Source organism: Hippoglossus stenolepis, chromosome 9, assembly GCF_022539355.2.
Source record: "Hippoglossus stenolepis isolate QCI-W04-F060 chromosome 9, HSTE1.2, whole genome shotgun sequence".
In the NCBI taxonomy this organism is placed as follows: Eukaryota; Metazoa; Chordata; class Actinopteri; order Pleuronectiformes; family Pleuronectidae; genus Hippoglossus; species Hippoglossus stenolepis.
Window position 1 is genome coordinate 21,017,126 of NC_061491.1, and position 21,919 is coordinate 21,039,044.

The 21,919-nt window shown below is 41.4% G+C and overlaps 1 protein-coding gene across 2 annotated transcripts in view; it reads left to right on the forward strand.

Annotated features, from left to right (window-relative positions):
• sh2b3 (SH2B adaptor protein 3) overlaps positions 1-20,440 on the forward strand; it is a 48,221-nt gene extending 27,781 nt beyond the window's left edge. For both annotated transcript variants that reach the window (XM_035165453.2, XM_035165454.2), the window contains exons 3-8: positions 11,111-11,212; positions 11,350-11,438; positions 14,566-14,657; positions 15,766-15,980; positions 16,256-16,433; positions 16,585-20,440. In XM_035165453.2, the coding sequence (XP_035021344.1) occupies positions 11,111-11,212; positions 11,350-11,438; positions 14,566-14,657; positions 15,766-15,980; positions 16,256-16,433; positions 16,585-16,955 (1,047 nt within the window). In that variant the 3' untranslated portion in view covers positions 16,956-20,440. The remainder of the gene's footprint in view (positions 1-11,110; positions 11,213-11,349; positions 11,439-14,565; positions 14,658-15,765; positions 15,981-16,255; positions 16,434-16,584) is intronic.
• Positions 20,441-21,919: the final 1,479 nt, after the last annotated feature.

The following is a 21,919-nucleotide window of genomic DNA, read 5'->3' on the forward strand; positions in this document are numbered from 1 at the left end:
CTGTTCACCGCTACACAAAGTCACATGGTAAGTCTTAACTGATCCACTTCCTCATGTTACGGGATATTTAACCTGCACCTTGATGAGCTTTGAAACTGAGGTTGTATCGCTCATCACAAAGTTTTGTCTCACTCTGGATAATTTATCTTGGGTAGATGATTTTAATATTATAATATAAAGATCAAAATATAAATTGCAATAGTCACACTGGAACAGTAGTCGAGGCCAAAATGACCTGGCGAATGTTGTCATGCATATCGCCAGACATGTGTCCACAGAGATTTACTCCATCTAAGAGAGTTTGGAAACTTATCCCTTTTTTTGGGAGCATATTTGTCTTTTTTTAAATTGTTTTTTATTTCATTCCTTATTGGTGACAGTAGAGAGGTGACAGGAAGTGAGAGGGGAGGGAGGAAGCCTACAGGCGAACTCGAATCAGGGACGCTGTGACCTCATGGTCAACTTGATCCCTGCCTATAGGCTCCCAGGAGGATGCTCCGGACGTTGCCTCATACAGGGACACTGCCATGTCGTTTGCTTCAGGCTCACAAGCCGTATTCACTTTTGTTACCACTCTAATACAATGGGAGATGAATGCAGTATTGTATGTGGTGCGTAAAGAATGAGAGCTATTTATAATCAATTCCCAAAGAAACATGTATGTCTAAAACTAATGTGCCGGCTACTCACGTCTGTGGATGATCTTGAGTAACTGATTATTATTTATTTTCTAGAAAAATATGTTTTCCAGGCTAGACAGACGATGGTCAAGTTTTATAAATGTTATTATTTTCTGTGCTGAATACACAACAAATGAAACGCCACCCTCTCTGTTGTGTTTCACCCATGAAGAAATGTCAAGATGGTCATGTTGGAAAATGTGTTTCTTGCACAATCTAATGTGTCTTGCACAAGCTAATTCTTTAAGGGTCAATGTACTCACAGAAATAATGCATAACTTTATGTGTATTTATACAACAATGCATACTATACAGTGTCTGAATAATTTATCTATGTACCAGGCATGAGAAGAAATATGCAGTTGTGTTTATAACCGAACAATTTAAATCGTGAAACTGGTGTTTAGTGCTCTGAACAGTTCTTCTGCCTAGCCTCATGCATTGGAGGACTTTTTTCAGCTTTCGTATATATTAGGACTTTTGAAGTAGTTCCCTAACTATCCTAATTCTTTTTAATTTTATCGAACTCAGAAACATGTCACCACATTCCCTTCTGTCAGCCGTGCTAATTGGTCTGTTCTTGTGTGTGTAAAACCACAGCTAATTCATTTACGAGGAACTGCGCTCAGTTCTGTGAATCTTGGAGTGGGCTGTCTTGACTTCTCCATAGACAGTATGTCAGTATTTCTGAGAAGTATACGAGAACAGGAGCGTGATGATCTGACACATTTATTCATTACTGAAGGCTACGTCTCTGACAGCTTCTGACAGGTTTCCAAGAACACACTCATCTCGATCTGTGTTGGTAACCCCACAAGTAGCACTCGCTCTGTGTGTGTGTGTGTGTGTGTGTGTGTGTGTGTGTGTGTGTGTGTGTGTGTGTGTGTGTGTGTGTGTGTGTGTGTGTGTGTGTGTGTGTGTGTGTGTGTGTGTGTGTGTGTGTGTGTGTGTGCATGTGTACATGTGTTCTCTCCACATCCTCCATGATGCCACAGATAGAGCAGATTGTGAGTGTGATCAGTTCTAGTGATCTCCACTATTGCACATGTACCAGATATCAGTGTGAACAGAGGTGACTGTGAGTTTTTCTCAAGATTTCGAAACATTTTCCTGGAGTGTGACAGAGCAATAGCCACTTCTTGATCACTGAATTGAATAAAGAAAAACAACTAAAAACCTTTCATAGTAAATGGTTTTACAGTCATGTTATCTGGCTGTATGCAAAAATAATGTACATTTTATTATTTTTCGCTTAAATTGTAGATTGTAGATTTTATTGATATAGTATAGTTAGTATAGTTATGTGCTCACAGCTGCTCACTGTGGACATAAGCCAACAATAATTGTAATAGTTAAAGGATAATATTCAAAGAGAATCTGTGAAATATCCCTTTAATAAGTTTTTTATTTCACGAAGGAGGGTCCGTTTTCTTTCCTGTCTTTCTGTCTGTTAGAAGGAAAACATAAAAACTACTCTATCGATTTTATTGAAACTTGGTGGGCAGGTGGGACATGGGCCAATTGAGAAGCTAAACATTTAGGATTTTTTTTCCCACTTTCTTTAACATGGCAAGATGCTCCCTCTGAGCGCCCTTTTTTTTTGTTTTTTAAACCCTCCTTAACCTAATGCTATAACATAACTTTAGATAAGATAAGATTCATGCTAAATTTAACTGCATTATTATAATTTTTTTTATTGTTATTTTTGTTGGTTTGTCTTTATACTAGCTGTGGCAGTGTAAATGAAAATAAACTGCTGATAATTTTGAAGTAACTGTAGTTGTAGAGTTTTTAAGGAGCATTTTCCAAAAGGAGATTTTGTTAAGAATAAACAATCATTACAGCTGCTTGCTAATAAAAATCTGTTTTGGAAAATGTTTACAAGTAATGATCTCCACCAAGTTCTAGATCTGATTAATTGCTGCACACAGAAGGAAAAGTTTAGTTTCCCTCGTCATGGGGGAAACAAGGAGTGAGCCGGCATCAGAGGATCTATTTCTGCAAACCTCAGGAGTGTTCATCTGTGTGAGACAGGCAACAGGTGGTGGAGGCTGGCACTAGAGTAGAGCGGCGAAAACAATGCCAGCTGCTGCAGATCACTATAGTGTTAGCTGCAGCTGTAGCTATTGTATAAACACATTAAAAGAGAAAGTCATTTTTCTCTACGCACATACTGGGAGTGTGTGCACAATGGACAGGATCCAGGCTGAGCTTTAAGCTGCAGGCAGATCATTAAAATCCTGTAACATGAGCCAGATGTGATATCTGTGGTTTTGTTATTGTCAATAAATATCAAGAAAAGACCAAAAAACATTAGTGTGTTAAACGTTCGCTTGTTCGTCTTGTAGTTTCCAACTTCCCCAGCCTGTTTGTGTCACTCAGCACCGAACCCATGTGTCCCTACTGAAGACGTGCAGCTTTACAAATGGGTTGCAAATGTATGTTTTTAATTAAGTTTGAATACGTTTCTGAAGCAGCCAGGAAACTGTAGTTTTTAGCAGTTTGGCAAACTGGATAAAATAATGTAATGTGTGAGTGTGTGAGTGTCTGCAGCAGCAGGACGGTGTTTGTGGCGAGGACAGAAGACAAACTACAGTGACCACGTCTCACCAAGATGCGTTTTTCACCATTTTAATGCCCAATTTCAAAATTGGGCGTGCGTGCGTGCGTGCGTGCGTGCGTGCGTGCGTGCGTGTGTGTGTGTGTGTGTGGTATAACTGTGCATAAATGCTTTCCAGAATCTCTCCAGAGAGCTGGTAGCCCTGCAGGTCAACCCAGCAACACACACACACACACACGCACACACCCCGGACATCATTGGCTGCGGTGACCCTCGGAGGGACAGAGGAATGTTGAGTGTCAAGTTAGTTGCCGTGGTGACGGCCTTGAGAAAGGGACCCTGGGAAGATAGTTCTGGACTTCAAACTTCCTGTGTGTCACCCGTGTGTGTGTGTGTGGGTGTGTGCACTCTAACCGTAGATGTGTCTGTGACTGCGTGGGCGAGAGGCTGCGCCGTTTCATCTGTCGCCGTGTCACTTGTTTGTTTGTGAGTTACTCTCATCAACTGTTTATGCTTGTGTCCGAGTGCGTAAACCTGGGGGAAGTTTGTCCCGAAAACATCCTTTACTTATTTTATTGTATTACTTTTGTGTTACGAAGTTAGTGTTTATTCATTTGAGTTAAATCTTTAAAGTCTTAGTTGTGAAGAAAAGAAGGTTGGAAATGTTGCAAAATATCCAATGTAGACATCACAAGAAAATTACTTAATAGCATTTTTTATTATTTTCATTATCATTTTAACATAATTGATTGATTGATTGATTGATCACAATGTATAGTGAAAAATATCCCTTAAAGCCCATCTAGAATCCACAGATCTGAATTTATAGTGACATTCAACTGAGAAATCCTCACATTAGAGACTATGTGCAGTCATAGCACTAAAACCTGCACGACTTCATTTTAAATGTTAGCAGAGATCCCAACGTTTGTAGAGTTTGACAGGAGGAAATGTGCAGTGTAGAAAAAACACATCCACCAGTAAGTATCACCACAGTACAACACTTGGTAGACAACTACAGTCAGAGCCAAATACGTGAGGACAGAACATGCAAGGACAAGAATATCCGATTCAAGACTTTCAGATGACACATAGTAACTACAAATATCTGGACCACATTGTCATCATTGCATATCTGTATCATATTCCCGTGTGAGTGTGTGAGTGTTTGAAGTCGACATATTGCTGAAAGTTGACTCAATCTGAAAAGAACAAGGAGTGAAAACTGAAAACGCCACCAGATTCATAATCTCAATAGTTATTGAGCCCTATTATTTTTAGTCAGTAACTAAACAGCTACAACAAAGACTTCTTTGAATTATGAGTTGTTAACTTTTTTGAAATGTACAAATATTGTGAACTCTGGGTCATTAGTGGATCTAGGTCATGGACACACAGTACCTTGTGGTTACTGTGGTAGATAAAATCTGAATTCATTTCAAATACACAAACCAGAACCATGCAACTAAAAGAACACACTGTAAAAGATGGTGCCATATTAGTATTATTTTTTTTACTCCAGTCACTTTCCTCATATTTCTAAAAGTTGCTGAAGACTTTAGTTTGTATAAAAACAATGGACTTAGATGCCAGATCTAAAGAGTGAATTTACACTGAGCTGCTTCCACTGTTGCAGTAGAATTGTAAGACTCGATTCTGCTGGCAAACATTACAGTGAGCTGTTGTAGAAGCAGTAATTTAAGACATTATTGAAAAGCTTCCCTCAGGGTTAATTTACAGACTAATTATGTTCTCTGTCCACGCTCCATGTCTGGATCTCTCTGTTTGGTCCATATCTCTCTCTCGTGTGTGTGTGTGTGTGTGTGTGTGTGTGGTGTTTGTGTGTGTGTGTGTGTGTGTGTGTGTGTGTGTGTGTGTGTGTGTGTGTGTGTGTGTGTGTGTGTAGGAGGTTGATGCCAGGTTATAGTTTTCAAGGGCATGTTAAATTAGCTTCTGGTTTTTGGCAGGCGCTGCAGTGAAGGATTAAGGAGTAGTTACTCCTCCAAAGACCTTTCACTCACTCACCTGCACACAACAACTAACCTACTATACAAGACAAGCCAGACCATGTGTCTCTTTTGTGGTGGCTTTTAACTCATTTAGCTTTTTTTTTTCCATTTTGTTGCTTGTCATTGTGGTCGTTCCGCTTCAATTTGAGATACTTGTTTATATTTAGTTGCTTGGTGGTTGTTTCATTTCTCATTATAGTCATCGAGCATATTTTTTTTTTAGTCTCTCTGCATCTTGTTTGGTCTTTTCATTTTGAACCTCTTTTGAATATTTTACATTTGGGTTGGGCAATGTCTTCTGATTGGCATATGGCAAACGTGCTGTTGGTACGTCATGTCAGCTGTAAACAATTAACTTGATGCCTGGAAAATCATGATGCTGGGCTCAACATCATGCTAACTGTCATCCAGCAGCGATTGACTCAACCCTATTTTTCATCTTCTTGTGGTCATTTTCCATCTCTTTTTGTGGTTGTTTTGTTTTATTGCTGTATACAGAGGCTCTGGTCCAGCTCCTTGATCCTAATAAGCCAATTACAGTAAAGTATTCAAACCGCTCCACTGTTGGCACAATTTATTGTGCTGTAGATTTATATTTTAATTAATAAAATTGCCATTTCTGCTCATCGATATAAACTTGATTCATAAAGAGTTGGAAACAACCCAAATTGTGGTCAGGTTTTTCCTGTTTGCTTTAATTTTCCTTGGCATGTTTCTAGAATTTTACTTAACTTGAGTCCATCGGTGGAAAAATTGATTGGGCAGTTTAGAAGTAAGTTCCCACGCTTCACACTACATGTCAAGACAAAAACCAAACAACTTGGTCCAAAGACCTCTCTACTTACCTCTGTTGTAAAAGTGTGACCTGGCAAAGGTATGAAATCATCTCCAAAGCTTTGAGTGTCTCTAGGAGCCTCATTAATGGTGAAATGGAAGATATTAGGCCAAACTCAATAAACGCACAAGAAGGGCTTTGGTTAGGAAGGTGACCAAGAACCCAGTGGTCACCACTTTGAGTAAAAGGCACAGGAAAGACCACTTGTGAGTTTTGCAAACAGCTTCCGTATGGGGGTAAAGATCCTCTGGTCTGGTAACTCCAAACGCTGTGTCTGGCCAACACCAGTCACTGCTCATCACCTGGCTAACACCATCCCTTTGGTGAACCGTGGTGGTGGCAGCGTCATGCTATGGGGCTGCCTCTTATTGGAGGGAGACCGGTCTGAAGGTCAGGGCTTCAGACTAACTTTTCCACTTGTCAGAGGCTTTGTGTTCGGGGTGGTACATCAGTCCCTGCAGCATTTGTATTTCTTTCTGTCGTTTGTGCTACTTTAAAGTTTCCAACTTAAAACTGCGATGACCCCGGAAAGAAGTTCAGAGTTGCCTTCAATGGCCGGACCACTTCAGAGACACAGCATAGCATTCCCCTCGTACCGCAACCATGGCTCCTGTGTTAGCCATTGTGGTTGAAAGCAGTACTTATTTCTCACTGCCGCCTGCAGTTGTGTCTGAGAAGGAACCTTCCTGTTCTCCATCTCTCTTAAGACGCCTCTTCTCTCTCCTCATTTGGTTTTTTCAAATAATCAGCCGTGTACCATTTTATCTTTGGAACACACTAACAGTCAAAATACTACTTTCATCCACAAATGTAAAAGTAATACATGTGCCGGACGTGCAGTAAAACGGACTACTGATCGTTATGCACTTGAAATTTTGACCTTTTTGGTCACAGTCTGAGAGCAGGGCGACTTTTCACTGTTTAGCACGATAATGACCTGAAGCACAGAGCCAGAAAAAGGTTGCAGTAGCTGTGGGACTGTTCTCTTGAAAGACGTTGAGTGGCTGAACCAGACTTAACCTCCATAGAACATCTGTGGATAGACATGAAAATGCTTCTTATCCAAATCTAATGGGGTTTGAGAGGATTTGACAGGAAGAATGGGATAAACTGTCCAAATCCAGGTGTGCAAAGCTGCCAGAGATTCAAATCTCTTAACTGCTGCCAGAGGAGGTTCTAAAGAGTTCAGAATTTAGGGTCTGAATACTTGAGTAAGTCAGAGATTTCAGTTTTTTTTTTTTAAATGTCTAAAAATATGTTTCTACTTTTGAATATTGTAGCTGGCTAGTGTTTCAACTAAAAAGGGTTCTTAATGCTTGATGATGCCGCATTTCCACCTTCTGACACTACCCTGACTCTGTTTGAGCCATTTGTAAACATGAACACTGCTCATGAATGCTCACTGTTTTCCCACATTGCTTGGTGGTGTTGTTTAAGGACACACTCTTGAAAGAGATGTTTGCCGATTGCAAAATGAAGGAAGAAAAAGGGCAAGGGCCTGTGTGTGTGTGTGTGTGTGTGTGTGTGTGTGTGTGTGTGTGTGTGTGTGTGTGTGTGTGTGTGTGTGTGTGTGTGTGTGTGTGTGTGTGTGTGTGTGTGTGTGTGTGTGTGTGTGTGTGTCTTCTCCAGGGAGTATTACAGACTTCAGTTTGCAGTGATAGGAAATGTGAACTTGCTCCCCTGATGAAGTTGATTCACAGAAATCGGGCCTGTTATGTTGTTGCTCAACCACGCAGACATCTGCTGCGTGTTTTTCTTCTCTTAGCCCTCCACAGACACATATGGCTCCTCAAAGATGCTCTTAGACAGAAACTCATTCACATTCTCACAGAACATTCCTCTCAATGAGTCATGAGCTCATCGACACACACACACACACACACACACACACACACACACACACACACACACACACACACACACACACACACACATACCCATACACACAACCACAAAAGCAGCCACATCTCGTAGAGTCAGCACCAAACAAAAGACACACGGGTGACAGTGGAGCCTTTAATGACCTTGAACAGCTCAAGAGCCAGATATTTCCCTCAGGAGCTGGTGGAGACCAAAGAAAAGCTAAAATAGGAGAGTGAATATTGGCCTCGCCATCATCTGATGGACAGAAACTTGGCTCCAGATGAAGGTTGATGTTGCTTTGTAACTGCTAGATGTGTAAATAAGCAACTTTTTGCTACCTAACAATGGAACTATATGTTAGAATTGTGTTAACAACACGTGTCCGTTGCCCCCAAGTGGCCCAAAAACATCTGTTATTGAGGTTTAAGGTCCTTTTAGTGTGTAGGTGTGGAGCTTTAAGTTATATATTATAGATAGTTTGTCTAGTTCATGATATGAGTTGCAGATGTTTAACATCAGATTTTCACCTGACCGATGGTTTCTCACGTTTCTCGTTCTTGGCTGAAATTAAAAAAAGAAAACAACTTACAAGATTTCTCGTGATTAAGTAACTGAAAGCTCCAGAACAACTCGACTGCACTTGGTTTGTCACTTGCTATTTCCAAGAATTTAACACGTTGCAGCCTCTGCAGCACTACTTCATTACTAATCAGCATTGCCATGATGAGTTTTTTTTTTTTTACTCTGTATTTCTCTGTATAAGTGTGTACATCTTTCCTCTTAGCTGATTGAACTTTATCTTTCTACACATGTCAGCTCAACGAAAACCTGGATGTTTTTTAACCCAAATTTTAAGAAGCAGAAATACAATTCTGTGAACATCCTGCACAAAAATTCTGCCGTGACAGCAATTTGGCTCGAATTTGCTTTTCGTCAGTTCCTCATTCACGGACTCAGATCGCACTAAATGAGTCACATCCCTTTCATCTGTGCATCACAGTGTATTTTCATTGATAATACTCGACACTGTGGTTAAAACAGAGAGCGTTTGGACCTATGGGCTTCATTCACAATACTGTCAAGCTGAGGAAATTGGGCAGGGGGGGGTTAATCTATTCTTTTGATGTCTGTGTGTTCCTGTCTGTTTTTATGTGTGTGTGTAGGATTAACATAGACATTCCTCAGGCTCATTCACTGTCACATAAACTCAAACTCATCCGGTGCACAAAGCCCAGGAATCTGTCCTCCTTGCTTTTTTCTCCTGCTCCTTATCCATCTTTCTCTCTCCTGGCCGGCCCAACACCGTCTTTCACTGTCCCGTCAGTTTCCTTTTGTTGCTTCTGTTCTCTCACGCTACCCTCTTGCTTTTCTTCTTCTCTGATGCATGTGTTCGTCCCGTAAGGTCTGTTGCTGATCCAACTGTAGCTTGTTAGCCTCCTTGGCTTCCACTGTGAGCTGTGGTTGTTTGGGAGAAAGGGCAATTCACAATTTAATTGCCAGAAGAGTAAATATCGTGGTTTTAAGGAACTAGTAATTTCTCGAAAGTAAAAATATTTTGGTTCATCGTGAAAATGAATAAGAAGCTGTGTCAAGATCTGATATTTTTTTTACACATGGTGGAGCAGTAATCAGCTGAAGAGCCAGATGTTTCCCTTTGCTGCTTTTGGTGGAGACTCAAAACAGAGCTAAAGGAGCATTATTATACACGTTAATGTTTTTCAGGTGGACACAAACATGACTCCAAGTTATTGATGATGTTGTGTAACTGCTGGATGTGTAAATTACATCTTTAATTGATTTGTCCATTTTCACAAAAATAATCAGCATCCATTTAGCTAATTAATGAATTACTGGACTGAGTAATTTTTCAGCCGAGATTAGACTGTTCCAGTTTTATAAAGCCTTGGAGACTCTTCTTAAGTAAACATTGACACCTGTCAATATTTATCACCAACTTAATTCTGTGTTTTTTTTAATATCTTCTCTTTCTTGCCAATGTGAAAATATTGCATTAAAATTCTCTGGTTCAAGGTGGATACAGATTTAGCACGGCAACTTATCATTTATCCATATTTTAATTACCCCATTCATGGATTCATATTAAAGGTAAAAAAAAAGACATTTTATTTTTGCACAACCATCTGTTCAGACATATAGAATCTTTGGTTGTATAATGCAATAACGCAAATGCTAACATTAAACAAGGTCTAACGTGATGTTGCCTGAAATGTTCCACTTGATAAATGACTTAAATAGTTGGTTGGTTGCTGAGGAGAGTGTCATGATGACCTCCGTGCACATGTAGCTAACACACAGTATGACACACATTCTCCTTGTCAAACTTTCAATTAGAGTTGCTGAATCTCTTTTCTCATGGTGTTCAGATGTTGCGCGTGCAGGCTTCATTTCTGAGGTGATTTCCGGCCCAGCACGCCACGGGGCTGTCCACATGGCTGACCCAGTCATCCATCCTTGTGTGTGTGGGTCTCTGTGTGTGACTACGCCAGTGGCATTGTTGGCGCTCGTTTGTATGTTGGGGCTCGGAAGGCCATGCGATGCTATATCTGTCACATATGATTAGTTGGAGCGTATATGTCCGGTATTGTGCACCCGAGTATGTGTGCACGCCATTGTTCTTCTGTCCATCTGAGTTTCAGGATCACCTGCATGGGACGGGACTTTAAATGGTGGCAATAGAAATCATCTCCATATGAATTCTGATTCTCAGTGTATGTTCTTAGTGCATAAAAGTTACAGAGGGTTTCATGTGTGGTTTACAGTTCACACAGTAAAGGTCACAAGCCTCCGACTCTTGGTGTCGGGAGTTCACACTAAGTGCCTCAGGTCAAAGAGCCACCAGGAAAATGCTCACATCTCATTTAACATTCTTCAAATACACAGTCGGCCCTGGTGGGGTCGACCTTGGAGCTCGGCCATGGGAGCTCCCATCATGCATCCTTCCTACGATTCACTGAATTTTCTTTCACAAAGGGTGGCCCCAGTTTCAGCACAAAGGATTCACACACACACAAACATATATACAAACACTGTTAAAGATCAGAGGATTGGTCAATTGACTGATCGTAAAGTACTTTTGTTTCTATGGAATTTCCGGAGAATATTGTCTAATTTGTCGGACTCTTGTCTTCATTGTGTTTTTCAGGCCTCCAGCCCCAAGCTGACGACTCAGTGTTCTGATATCCAAGAAGTCCGTCGATGCAACCGACTGGAGATGCCCGACAACTTAAACACATTTGTTTTAAAGGTACGTAAAAACAAATGTGTAAAAACAATGCAAAGAATTCTAACAGCATTGATTCTGGAGGATCGTGTTTCGTAAGACTTTGCAGTGAAAAAGGATCGAAACCTGGTGAATTTTAAATTGCATCATTGTCTCTGCAGGTTAATCCAGGTAGTCTGATATTTGAGACCGACAACGACCAGCAGGTCAGCTCCTGGACCACAGAGCTGAAAGAATGTATCAGCAACAGGTGAGAAACACAAAGATACCTAATAATGAACATCGATATTAGAGTCCAGTCTGTTTCAAGCTACATACACAGACACACACAGACAGTACGCAGCAGCCTGAGTGGTGCTCATCCCTCTCTCCTTACGCAGCTTTTTCCATGAGATTCTGAGCGGAAATATTTAACACTTGGACTTGTTGGCTGCTTTCAGTGTTTGTGGGTGTGCTGGATGTGTTTACTTGTGCTGAGGTATGTGTTTGCAAATGCAAGTGAGAATATTTGCAGTGTATGAGTATATGTGAACAAACATTTACTTGAATGTGCGTGTGCCCACGTCTATTCGTCGGTTCCTGTGCTTTACAATTTGCAGTTTGCTCTCGAGTCACTTTGTCCACTCATCCTTTCGCTTTAGGTTTCTATACAGATTTGAATAGAATAATTTATCGAACTCATCAGTCAAATAAAATTTTAACACGGTCCCTTACAATGCATCTGGTGTGTACACTAATCTGTTAGGGCTTGAAAGAAGTAAAGTGTATTTGACTTTCTAAGTTAAACATATTAGAATAAAGAAAGTAGGTGAATAGTCCTGCACACTGTCTGCCCCTAGAGGCAGTTCTTATGACACAGATGTTTTTTCAATGTTTTATTTTTCTGGTAAGTTTGGTTTCAATTATCTATTTGATGATATAAAAGTGGGGTGAAATGTCACGATGGAAACCATGTGATTGGTCAACGGGACCTCATTAGCCCCGCCTTTCAGGAAGCATAAACATGATGATCAATGAGCTCCTCAAATACAAAAACACGATACTGAGCTCCAACAAATCATAAACATTTTGAAGAAATACGTGAATATTACAGATATTAGATTCACATTATACAATAGGGCCCTCTACAGACATCACATAAGAACTTTCAGCTCCAGATTGCAGTGTGTAGTCTGTAGTCTTTTTTTATAATCTCCATCGAGCTGACAATCAGCCTGACAAATACTCCATCAGTAATATTATGATTAAAAAATCATTATCAAAATATCACTATAGGCTTGTTGATCCACTGCTGTGAAATGTATTCCTTCAGGAAACATTACTGAAGAATTTGATTCATCTTTAAATTCAGGAAATCACAGAAACGGGAAAACAAGCAGAGACGAAGTCATGAGAGAAGTTCAAATTCAGAAATACATTTAGTTTGATTACTCAAAGGAATACTCAGTACTGTAATACAAATGAAAGTAATACTTTATATTTCTCTCTGTTCGTGTTGAACGTGTGTGTGTGTGTGTGTGTGTGTGTGTGTGTGTGTGTGTGTGTGTGTGTGTGTGTGTGTGTGTGTGTGCGAGTGTGTGTTGCTCTGTGAAAGGAAATGTGTGGGAGGTCTAAGACTCAAGAGAATCTCAGGACCTTTCTCATTTCTGCAGATGTCTGGAACACACACACACACACACACACACACACACACACACACACAGATCAGGGTCAGAGTTCACTCTTGAATTTACTGTGTTTATTCAGATACCTCACAAACCATGTTCATGTGAAAACAACATGGAATCATTATACAGGCAGCTTCTTGGTGTTTCTCGGCCGACGTGTTCACTTTTTGAACAAGGGGTTTTGTTGGAGATTTAAATGTAGATGAGTACAAGTGTCCTTTTTGCCCATGAATCTAAATCTACCCTAACTCGTCTGTCACTCGTCATCTTTTACTCAAACATACTGGATTCAGAGGAAAGACAGCAATGTAAAACATGCTTGTCTGCATATCTGAGCTGTTTACATCGCAGCTACATGTCCGTTCTTCACCTCAAAAGAGGTTTGCACAACACCAGACTACTTCCTTTCCAGAGAAGTCAAGCCTTTTCCAAAGAAAACATGGTAACAAGTCACAGCAGGAAAAGCCCACGTGTAAATAATAAACTTGATGATGGGTGAATTCCAGCGAGTTGCTTCCGCATGAGGGTCAGAGCCATCGCTGATGTTATTAGTAACACCTGTGTCTGCAAAGGGAAAAAGACCTATTGTCTGAGTGTGTGCGATATTATCCCCGTTCGTATGATTCATCGAGCTCAAAGTACAAGAGAGGGACGAGGGCACGGTTGGATGCTGGCGCGTCACCATTTGGAACGTGTAGAAACACGCTCTGCCCTCAGATGTGGTTGGATGTGGTAGGTGGAGTTTGTTCCAAAACCTTCACTCTAATCCTCTAAACATCGCTGACTGGCAGAGATGTCCTCACCTTGTTGGAGTGAAATGATTCTCACAGAGATAGAAGAAGAGAAACACACAGACTCGCACAGAGAAAAGGAGAAAGGAGTCTTGTCTTCCTGTTATTCAGAACGCTGCAAACTCTAGTCAGCATTTTAGCAGGATTTGCTCCGGCTTGCCTCTCTAACCTTCCCCTTCTCATCTGTGTATGTGCACGCACACGCTCACAAAACCACAAATGCATGTGTGCACAAAAAACGCAGACATACAGACTGTGTGTGTGTGTGCTTGCGTGTGCGTGTGCTTGTTTGTGCGTGTGTGTGTAAGAGCTGTGAAACAGAAAAAACATTGCATCTGAACTGGTAAACTGGACTCACTTCCTGTCTGTGCTCGGTGTCTTTACTTCAACCTGCTGTTTCCTCCCCGATCACCATGTTCACTAACCTCACACACACACACACACACACACACACACACACACACACACACACACACACACACACACACACACACACACACACACACACACACGCCATCATCATCATCATTTAAGCGATTTTTTTATTGCAGAACAGATAATAGCATAATTCAAGCATAATAATAATATAATGACTTATAATAGTTTTTATAATACACATTTTACTTAAGTAACATTTTCAGTTGCTGTCAAAGACCTGAACACGTGCTCTACCGCACCCAGTCTTTTTCTCGCTCCACCCATCTGTGTAGCTCCTTCTTATAAAACATCAATAAATCACTGACACATTTTTTTTTGAGACGCTGGTGTAATTACAGTAACGTAAATAACATTTCTGTCTCAGCTCCTCTGTATTTTGATGTAAAATATGATGATGAAATTGCCATGTCTTCCTCCTCAGGTGGTCCACAGTGGGCCAGTGCATGTGTGAGTGTAATCTGAGTCTGGTCTTCTCCCTCAGGTCGGGCAGCGTGGATCTGGAGCCCCTCCCTTCCCCAGCTGACAGCTCCGTTCCAGCCAATCGCAGAGGAAGCTCGGCGTCTGCAAGTCAAAGTGAGTGAAGAGACGAGGACACTGATCAGACCTGTCCTCTAACTCAGGGTGTAGCTGTGTGTGCTGTGTCCCATGATGTGTCCCCTCTGGTCTGGGATGAAGTTTTGACAAACAACCTCTGGGTCTTATCTTTATTGTGTAGCTATTAAACTTTACAATCAGACGGTCCGACTTCATACCATCACATCGTGTACCCATCAGATACTGACCCTGTTATGTGCACAGCTTCCTTGTGCAGTGAAAGATTATTACAGATATTTTTTTAGCCCTTCATTTAGTTTTTAACTCCAAATTAAGCAGTTTAGATCAAGTGGATAATCTTTTTGTTTACACCCTGTCGAAACCTCTGAACTTTCTTCGTCAGTTCCCCAGTTGATCTTAAACTGTTGTTGCGATGTTGCCGTGCTCCCAGCAACTGACTCAGCAGAGCTCATACCTCCACCACAGCTCAACAGTCCCCTTAAATTATTAATAATAAACTTTATTTGTATAGCACCTTTCTAACAAGAAATGCAGCTCAAAGTGCTTTAAATACAATAAAGATACAGATAAAAACATGTTAAAATGATATTGAAATAAGAAGAGAAGAGACAGCTACATATTGTGGCAGTTACAGGTTTCTAGTCCTATTTGTAATAAAAAAGTTGAAAAACACTCAATTTCGCAATGTTAAAGAAAGAGAAAATCTAATCCTGGATCCACCTCCTGATCTGGATCTGCACCAAAATGTACTGGGTTCTTTTCCTGACCTTTACCACATCCTTCCTTCAATGTTCATGGTAATCTGTCCAGTACCTTTAGTGTAATCCTGCTAACAGATAAATAAACAAACAAATGCAGATAAACACATGAAATCCTTTGCAGAGGTAATAAAAAACATGGCTGATGATCAAACCCATGAAAATAGATCCCATGTTTTTATCTTGTAAACTAGAATAAAGGCATTATAGTTAATTCTCATTTTTGGCCACTTGGGGGCAGCAGAGTAAGTATCAATGATATGGTGAATGGGTGAACCAACACCTTTCACATCTCACTCCTTCAGTTGTTCGTCCAGCTTCATGATCAGGAGAATGAAACCGTCTTGTTCGTCTGTTCATTCCTCCAGTGGCCCCCACCTTCACCCTGCCGGAGCAGGTCGTCCAGAAGACGGATCACTTCCTCTTCTCCTACCCATGGTTCCACGGGCCCATCTCTCGCGTCAAGGCAGCCCACCTGGTCCAGAGCTCTGGACCGGAGGGACACGGCGTCTTTCTGGTACGACAGAGCGAGACGCGCCGGGGAGACTACGTCCTCACGTTCAACTACCAGGGAAAAGCAAAGGTACGTCTCGCAGCGTCTGATCAAACACAAAAAACAGGTTTTCAGTAGCAGGTCATTTCACGTCCTCGTGATTATATGAATGAATGTTTTTTTAGGAACCTGCATTGTTCGTCTTTTAAATGAGGAAACACTGTGTGTGCGCGCTCACACACACACACACACACACACACACACACACACACAGCACATGTGAAAGATCATAAACACTGAGAAAAAGAAGAAAACTTCCCCTCTCGCTCAGACTGTTAAAACTCGGTGTCTCTCTGTCTCTGCAGCACCTGCGCCTCTCGCTGACAGAATGGGGTCAGTGCAGGGTGCAGCACCTGCGCTTCCCCTCTGTCATGGACATGCTCAGTCACTTCCGCCTCTTCCCCATCCCTCTGGAGTGTGGAGCCGCAGGTGCCGTCACGCTGTCCAGCTTCGTGGTGGCGGGCTCCAGCCCTCCGTCACAGGGTGAGACTCCCCCGCTGCACATTCATATCGTACAAAACAATGTTGATGCATCAAGTACAGTTTGGATATCCACCACCATTTGATGACATTTGAGGAGGTTCTGAGTTTTTGGGCGATGCTCTCACTAACCAGCTCATTCCCTCTCCCTCAGGTTCGCTCTCAGGCGCCGTCCTGGTCCCGTTCTCCCTCCATCGCTGGAGCTCTGAGCCCAGCTTGGCTCACTGCAGCCTGGCTCGCAGCTGCAGTCAGGCGCCTTCCTCCTGCTCCACCACCAGCTCCGCTACCACTCCCAGCTCCGTTTCCCAGCAGGGGACCCACCCCTCCGTTCGCGCCAACCCCGTCCCCAACCCTCTCCTGACGGCCCCCGCTCCTCTGCGCCGGAGCGAGTCGGTGGGGAGGCGGCCTCTGCTGCGTCACGCCGCCCCGCACACTCCCATCATCCCTCAGCGGGACTCGGACTATGAGCTGGAGCCTGAGCGGGGCCGCAAGCGGGCAATAGACAACCAGTACATGTTGCTGTGATCTGCTTAGTCGCATACCTGCATCACCTCGGAAAGACAGAAGTCACCTGTGAAGCCCACACGCACACACAAACAATCACACACACACTCACACATTTGTCACCCCCCCACCCAGCTTCAGCTTCAGGGGGGTGTCAGACAGGATTTCAGGAGACTCATGAACTTGAGCGAACAAGTCTGATAAATGCATAGCACTGTGTACGTGGAAACACACACACACACTCCCTACGTCTGAGCTGCGTGTGTGTTCAACAGTGTCAGACCAACACTGCCTCCCCCCCGAGTGTCCACAGTGAATGTATTTTTTGGGAGTTTTATTACAGTGTTGACAATGACGATGATTATTCTTGTTGTATTGATGTTGAGGGTCTGTGTGAGTGAGCGAGAGCCACATGTGTAGCTGTCCTCGAGCCCGGAAAACTAGTTTCAAATACTTCTATTCAACCTCTGTGGCACTTAACCTCGAACTGCCTGCAGTTGGATAAATCAAGTGCTCCTTTAAAATATTTAAAAGACATTTACTCTTGACACAAAGTTCCCAGTGTGGAGCAAACTCCCTTCTTCTTTTTTACAAACAAAAAGCACTCTATAGGTTAGAGTGTCATCACACTCGATAGATATTCCTCCTCTTACACATTATTATATATTGAAGTGCACATCGCTTTCAGTGCACTTTGGAAACAATGTGTATTTTTTTCTATACACAGATTTCGTTTTTGTAGAAAAATGAAAAAGTAAAAAGGGGAAAAACTTGGTTAAAGTCAGTCGGGAAGCTTTTTTTTTTCTAGAATCTAACGAGCGCCGCTTCCACTCCTTCAAACCTTCGCTGAAGAAATGACAGAACCACAGCAACGATTTAGGATTTCAGTTTCCATCAGAACCAAAGCTGTGGGAACTCCTGGCTGTTTGTGGTGCTGTCGGTGTGTGTGTGTGTGTGTGTGTGTGTGTGTGTATGTGAGATGTGTGAACGTTTATCAGCAAGTTCTCGCTGATCTCAGTGTGGTACAGTATTCACCTTAGAGCATGTGCGAATTTGTGTTTTTTTACAAAATCAACTTCAGGTCATTTCTGCAATAACACGTGAGAATGGATTTAATGACACGTGATACAAAGTCATCTTTCCTCACAATTTACTTCAAAGTCACACAATGTTTTTTTTGCTACTAAATGAATGCATTTTTTTTTTTAAATATACATTTTCACAGTTTTTAATTATTATACATGTATATACATGTGTATATGTGTTCATTTAGTAGCACAAAATTTGCATTGTGACTTCAAACTAAGAACTTCCACTTCCTAAAATGAGACTCAGCGAGGTGATTCTATTTTGACACAAAGAAAAAACAAAGGTGTGAAATCGACATAAACTTGAAAGGCTTCACTCCAAAGAGCGCGGGGGGGCACAGACCTTTAAGAGCCAAAGTGCTGGAAACTTTTAACATGTTTAAAACTTTCTAGTTTTGTAGAGGTTTGATAATCTTTAAGGGTTTTTTAAAAGTGGGCGAGGCTGAAATCACACACGTGCCTTTAGTGAATGTTAAGATTTATTTTCATACAGCAACAGGAAAAAAATTCTGGGATTAGTAATAGTTGTGATATTGTCCAACTCTACTTTTTACACTCACAGCATTAATTCTTCTTTGTGTCTGTCTGTTTTCTGTCACCTCAGCAGCCGGTAGAGAATCCCCAGGGAGGGACTGTGGAAATAATGTGTTTTGAACAGCACTTCTGTGTTTTTCATCAGAGGCTTAATGAGGAAGGTTTGGTTTCAGTCTGCGTTGTGAACGTGTCCAGATGTGACGTGTGACACACAGATGATCACATGTGTCAGCCTTTGTTCTCTTGTTTCTTGAAGTAGATTTTATGACCAATCCATCACTTCCAGTAACTCGCTTTAAAGGTTTAAACCACCAGTTTTAAGCTGCACTGATTAGAATAGATAAACAGCACATCACTCAACTCGGGTGAGAACTTTATTGTCACAAGCTGATTAATATTAGAATTTTATTATCAAGGCTTTTCTACAGGGAAGAAAAAACACAAAACATATTTTTAAAGTCATCTGGTTTCCAGTTAGTTTGTTAAAGGAGACAAGTTTTCAGTTTCTCTTTCCTCTTGTCTATTATTTAGTTTTTTTTTGTGGATGTTAAAGATCTGCAGGGTGCAGCTAGCGCCTCCACTTTCTGTCTGAGCCCCACCGGAGTGGCAGTGTAAAAATGGAATTAAAAAGCTCAGTGAAGGAGACCAAAACCGATCCGAACCCAGATGTGAATGAAAAGATCCGTGTGAAGCGTCGTTGTGTCAGTGCTGCTCCACCTTTAGAAGCCTTTTGATATTTCTCCTAAAACAGAAACCAGAATCTTAAAGAACCAGAAATCACATGTTAATACAGTAAATCTGATTTTCCCAAAGATGAAATGTCCTTTCAGTAACTGAACCTTCTTTCGGAAACATTGTGCTACGACGCATGTGTTTGTTTCTAACGTTGCTTTAACACTAACTTAAGCAGCTGATTTTAAATGTGCCCTCAGTGAACCTGTGTGGTTTAAACCACTGTCTGTCACTCTGCTTTCTCTCTAGTCACCTGTTATGTTAAGAGAAATGCATGAACGTGATGTGATTACTTCTCGTTACTCAATAACTCAGCTTTTTTCTACCAAAGGAACATTTGTACAATGGTTGTGTTGTTCTCTTCAACGTGTCATCGTGCTCACGACCGACATCTGTCAAGTGTTAATAAGGGGAACAAAAACAAAGACTTTTTTTTGGCAAAAGTACGGTTGGTCTTCCTGCATTTAGACGCCCGAGTCGAGCCGAGAAAGTAACAGTATTAAGTTTGAATTATTTTATTTCTAAGGAGAAGGACTGTGCCTTTGCCAGAAAGCAGCTGTTGCTTTTCCCCCTTTTTGTTGTGTGGGAGCTCAGGGTGTGACGCGGAGCAGAACTCGTGTATAGTGCAATATCTTGAGAGATGCCCGGTGCTTCACGTCGTGTTTCAGGTTTGCAGAGAGCGAGCGGAGGCTTCGACGTGGATGAACTGCGTGAGAAACGTTTGTAAAAAAGCTCTTAGACGGAAAGAAAACAGTGAATCAAAGATCCCAGACAACACGCTGCATCACATGTTCCTCCTGCTTCCAGTTTAGTTTCATGGTTCAGAATCAAGTTAAAGCTCGAGATGATTCCTCGTGTTCTTCAGGTGTCGTTCATCCTCAACATCCCCCCCCACCCGCACCGCACCACCATTTCAAAATGTCCAGTTGGTGAATGTGTCCTCAATACTGTTCATTGTTTAACTTAGCACTGTAAACATTCCAGTCCGACCCGACGAACCCCCTCAACAGCCAATGAAAACCACAACAGCTTTTAAAACCTGTTCATTGTGTTTGCATCCCTTTCAGTTATAAGCATCTAAATTATATTAAAATATATATATCAACTGTATATTTGACTTTTTGTAAAATAAACCTAACCAAAAAAAAAAAACCATGACTCACATGAGAAGTTTGTTTGTTCTCTCTGTTGTCTTGTTCTTCTGGGACGTCCTGTACCAGATAATGAGCCTGTGTGATGAACCAGTAACAGATATTTACTGGTCAGGTGACGTATAAGGCTGAGACTGATAGATGTGAATGTTCACACATGGTGTTTTAGTTCATCTCCTGGATTCACTCACGGAATCAAGATGTAACCAGAACAAATGAGGCCTCCACCATCACATAAGATGAGGAAGCTGCATCTTTTTAATTCTTATGGAGGGTTAATATGCTGCCATTATTCATGGCTCTACTGATGGTTCATCATTTATTAAAGCTCAGTTATAAGACATTAACAAGAATAATGTTAGGGTCGTCAGATTATCAGACTTTTTTTTCAGCAATATCGGAATTCAGCTATTTGCTCCACAACAGCTCCTTAAAGATGAGTTTATAACATCCTATTAACTCCCCAAAAGTTCCAGTCTAGGGTTGTAACAAAAGAACATTTTTGTCAAATAATCAGTTTATATAGTTTCTGATCTTCAGGGACCTCAGTAAATAATAATTTAGTCTTTGCCGGGGTTCTCTGGGTACCACCGCTTCCTCCCACAAAACAAGGACCTGCACGTTGACTGACTCGAATTGAACCCGCCTCTCGCCCAACGTCGAGCTACGATTGGCTCCAGCTACACCACAACCTCAAAAAGGACCAGTGGTGTAGATAATGAAATGTTTTAATGAATATGTTGTGTGGTGTGTGTGTGTGTGTGTGTGATGAAGGTGCTTAAGGAAACAACAAGAAGCCCACAAAGCAATGCAACCACAGTACGCCATTCAGTTTTTAAAACTTTTTTATTGTTTTTTAATTTTTTTGCTCGTTTTTTAAATTATTTATATTATCTACAAAGTAAAAGTTTTAACTTAAAAGTTACATAAGGGTCAGGTGAGACGTGGGATCTGATCACCTCAGCCATCATAGTTTCATAAATAACGCTTCTCCCGTCCTCTGGGCTGCCAACACGTGTTCATTTCACAGGAAGCTTCTCGTCATGTTTCGTTGTTTTTTTTTTAGTTTGGTTAGAAACGTGTCAGGTAGTCTGGAAACAAACGCAGCACAAAGCAGCAGCAATAAACAGTAAGATTAATACTGTCTAAAAGTTGGAAGATTCTTTTTTTTTTTTCCATAAACAAGGTGCAGACAAAATACAAGTTCCAGTTGAATTTTTCTTTCTCCGCTCTCACTGATTAGTTACTCTCTTTCTCTTTTTACTTGGCAAGCTGACTCAAATTTGCAATTTGGGACCCCTGAAAGTGTGTGTGTGGTTATTCTGTTTGTGTGCAAGAGTGTGTGTGTGTGTGTGTGTGTGTGTGTGTATCTGCTTGTGAACAGGGGTTAAATGGGAGGAGTCTCGTCCGTTAAAACTCTAGCTCGTTAAAACATGTCACTGCATCAACCTGTTAACATTCTCTTATTGCCTAGTCTTGG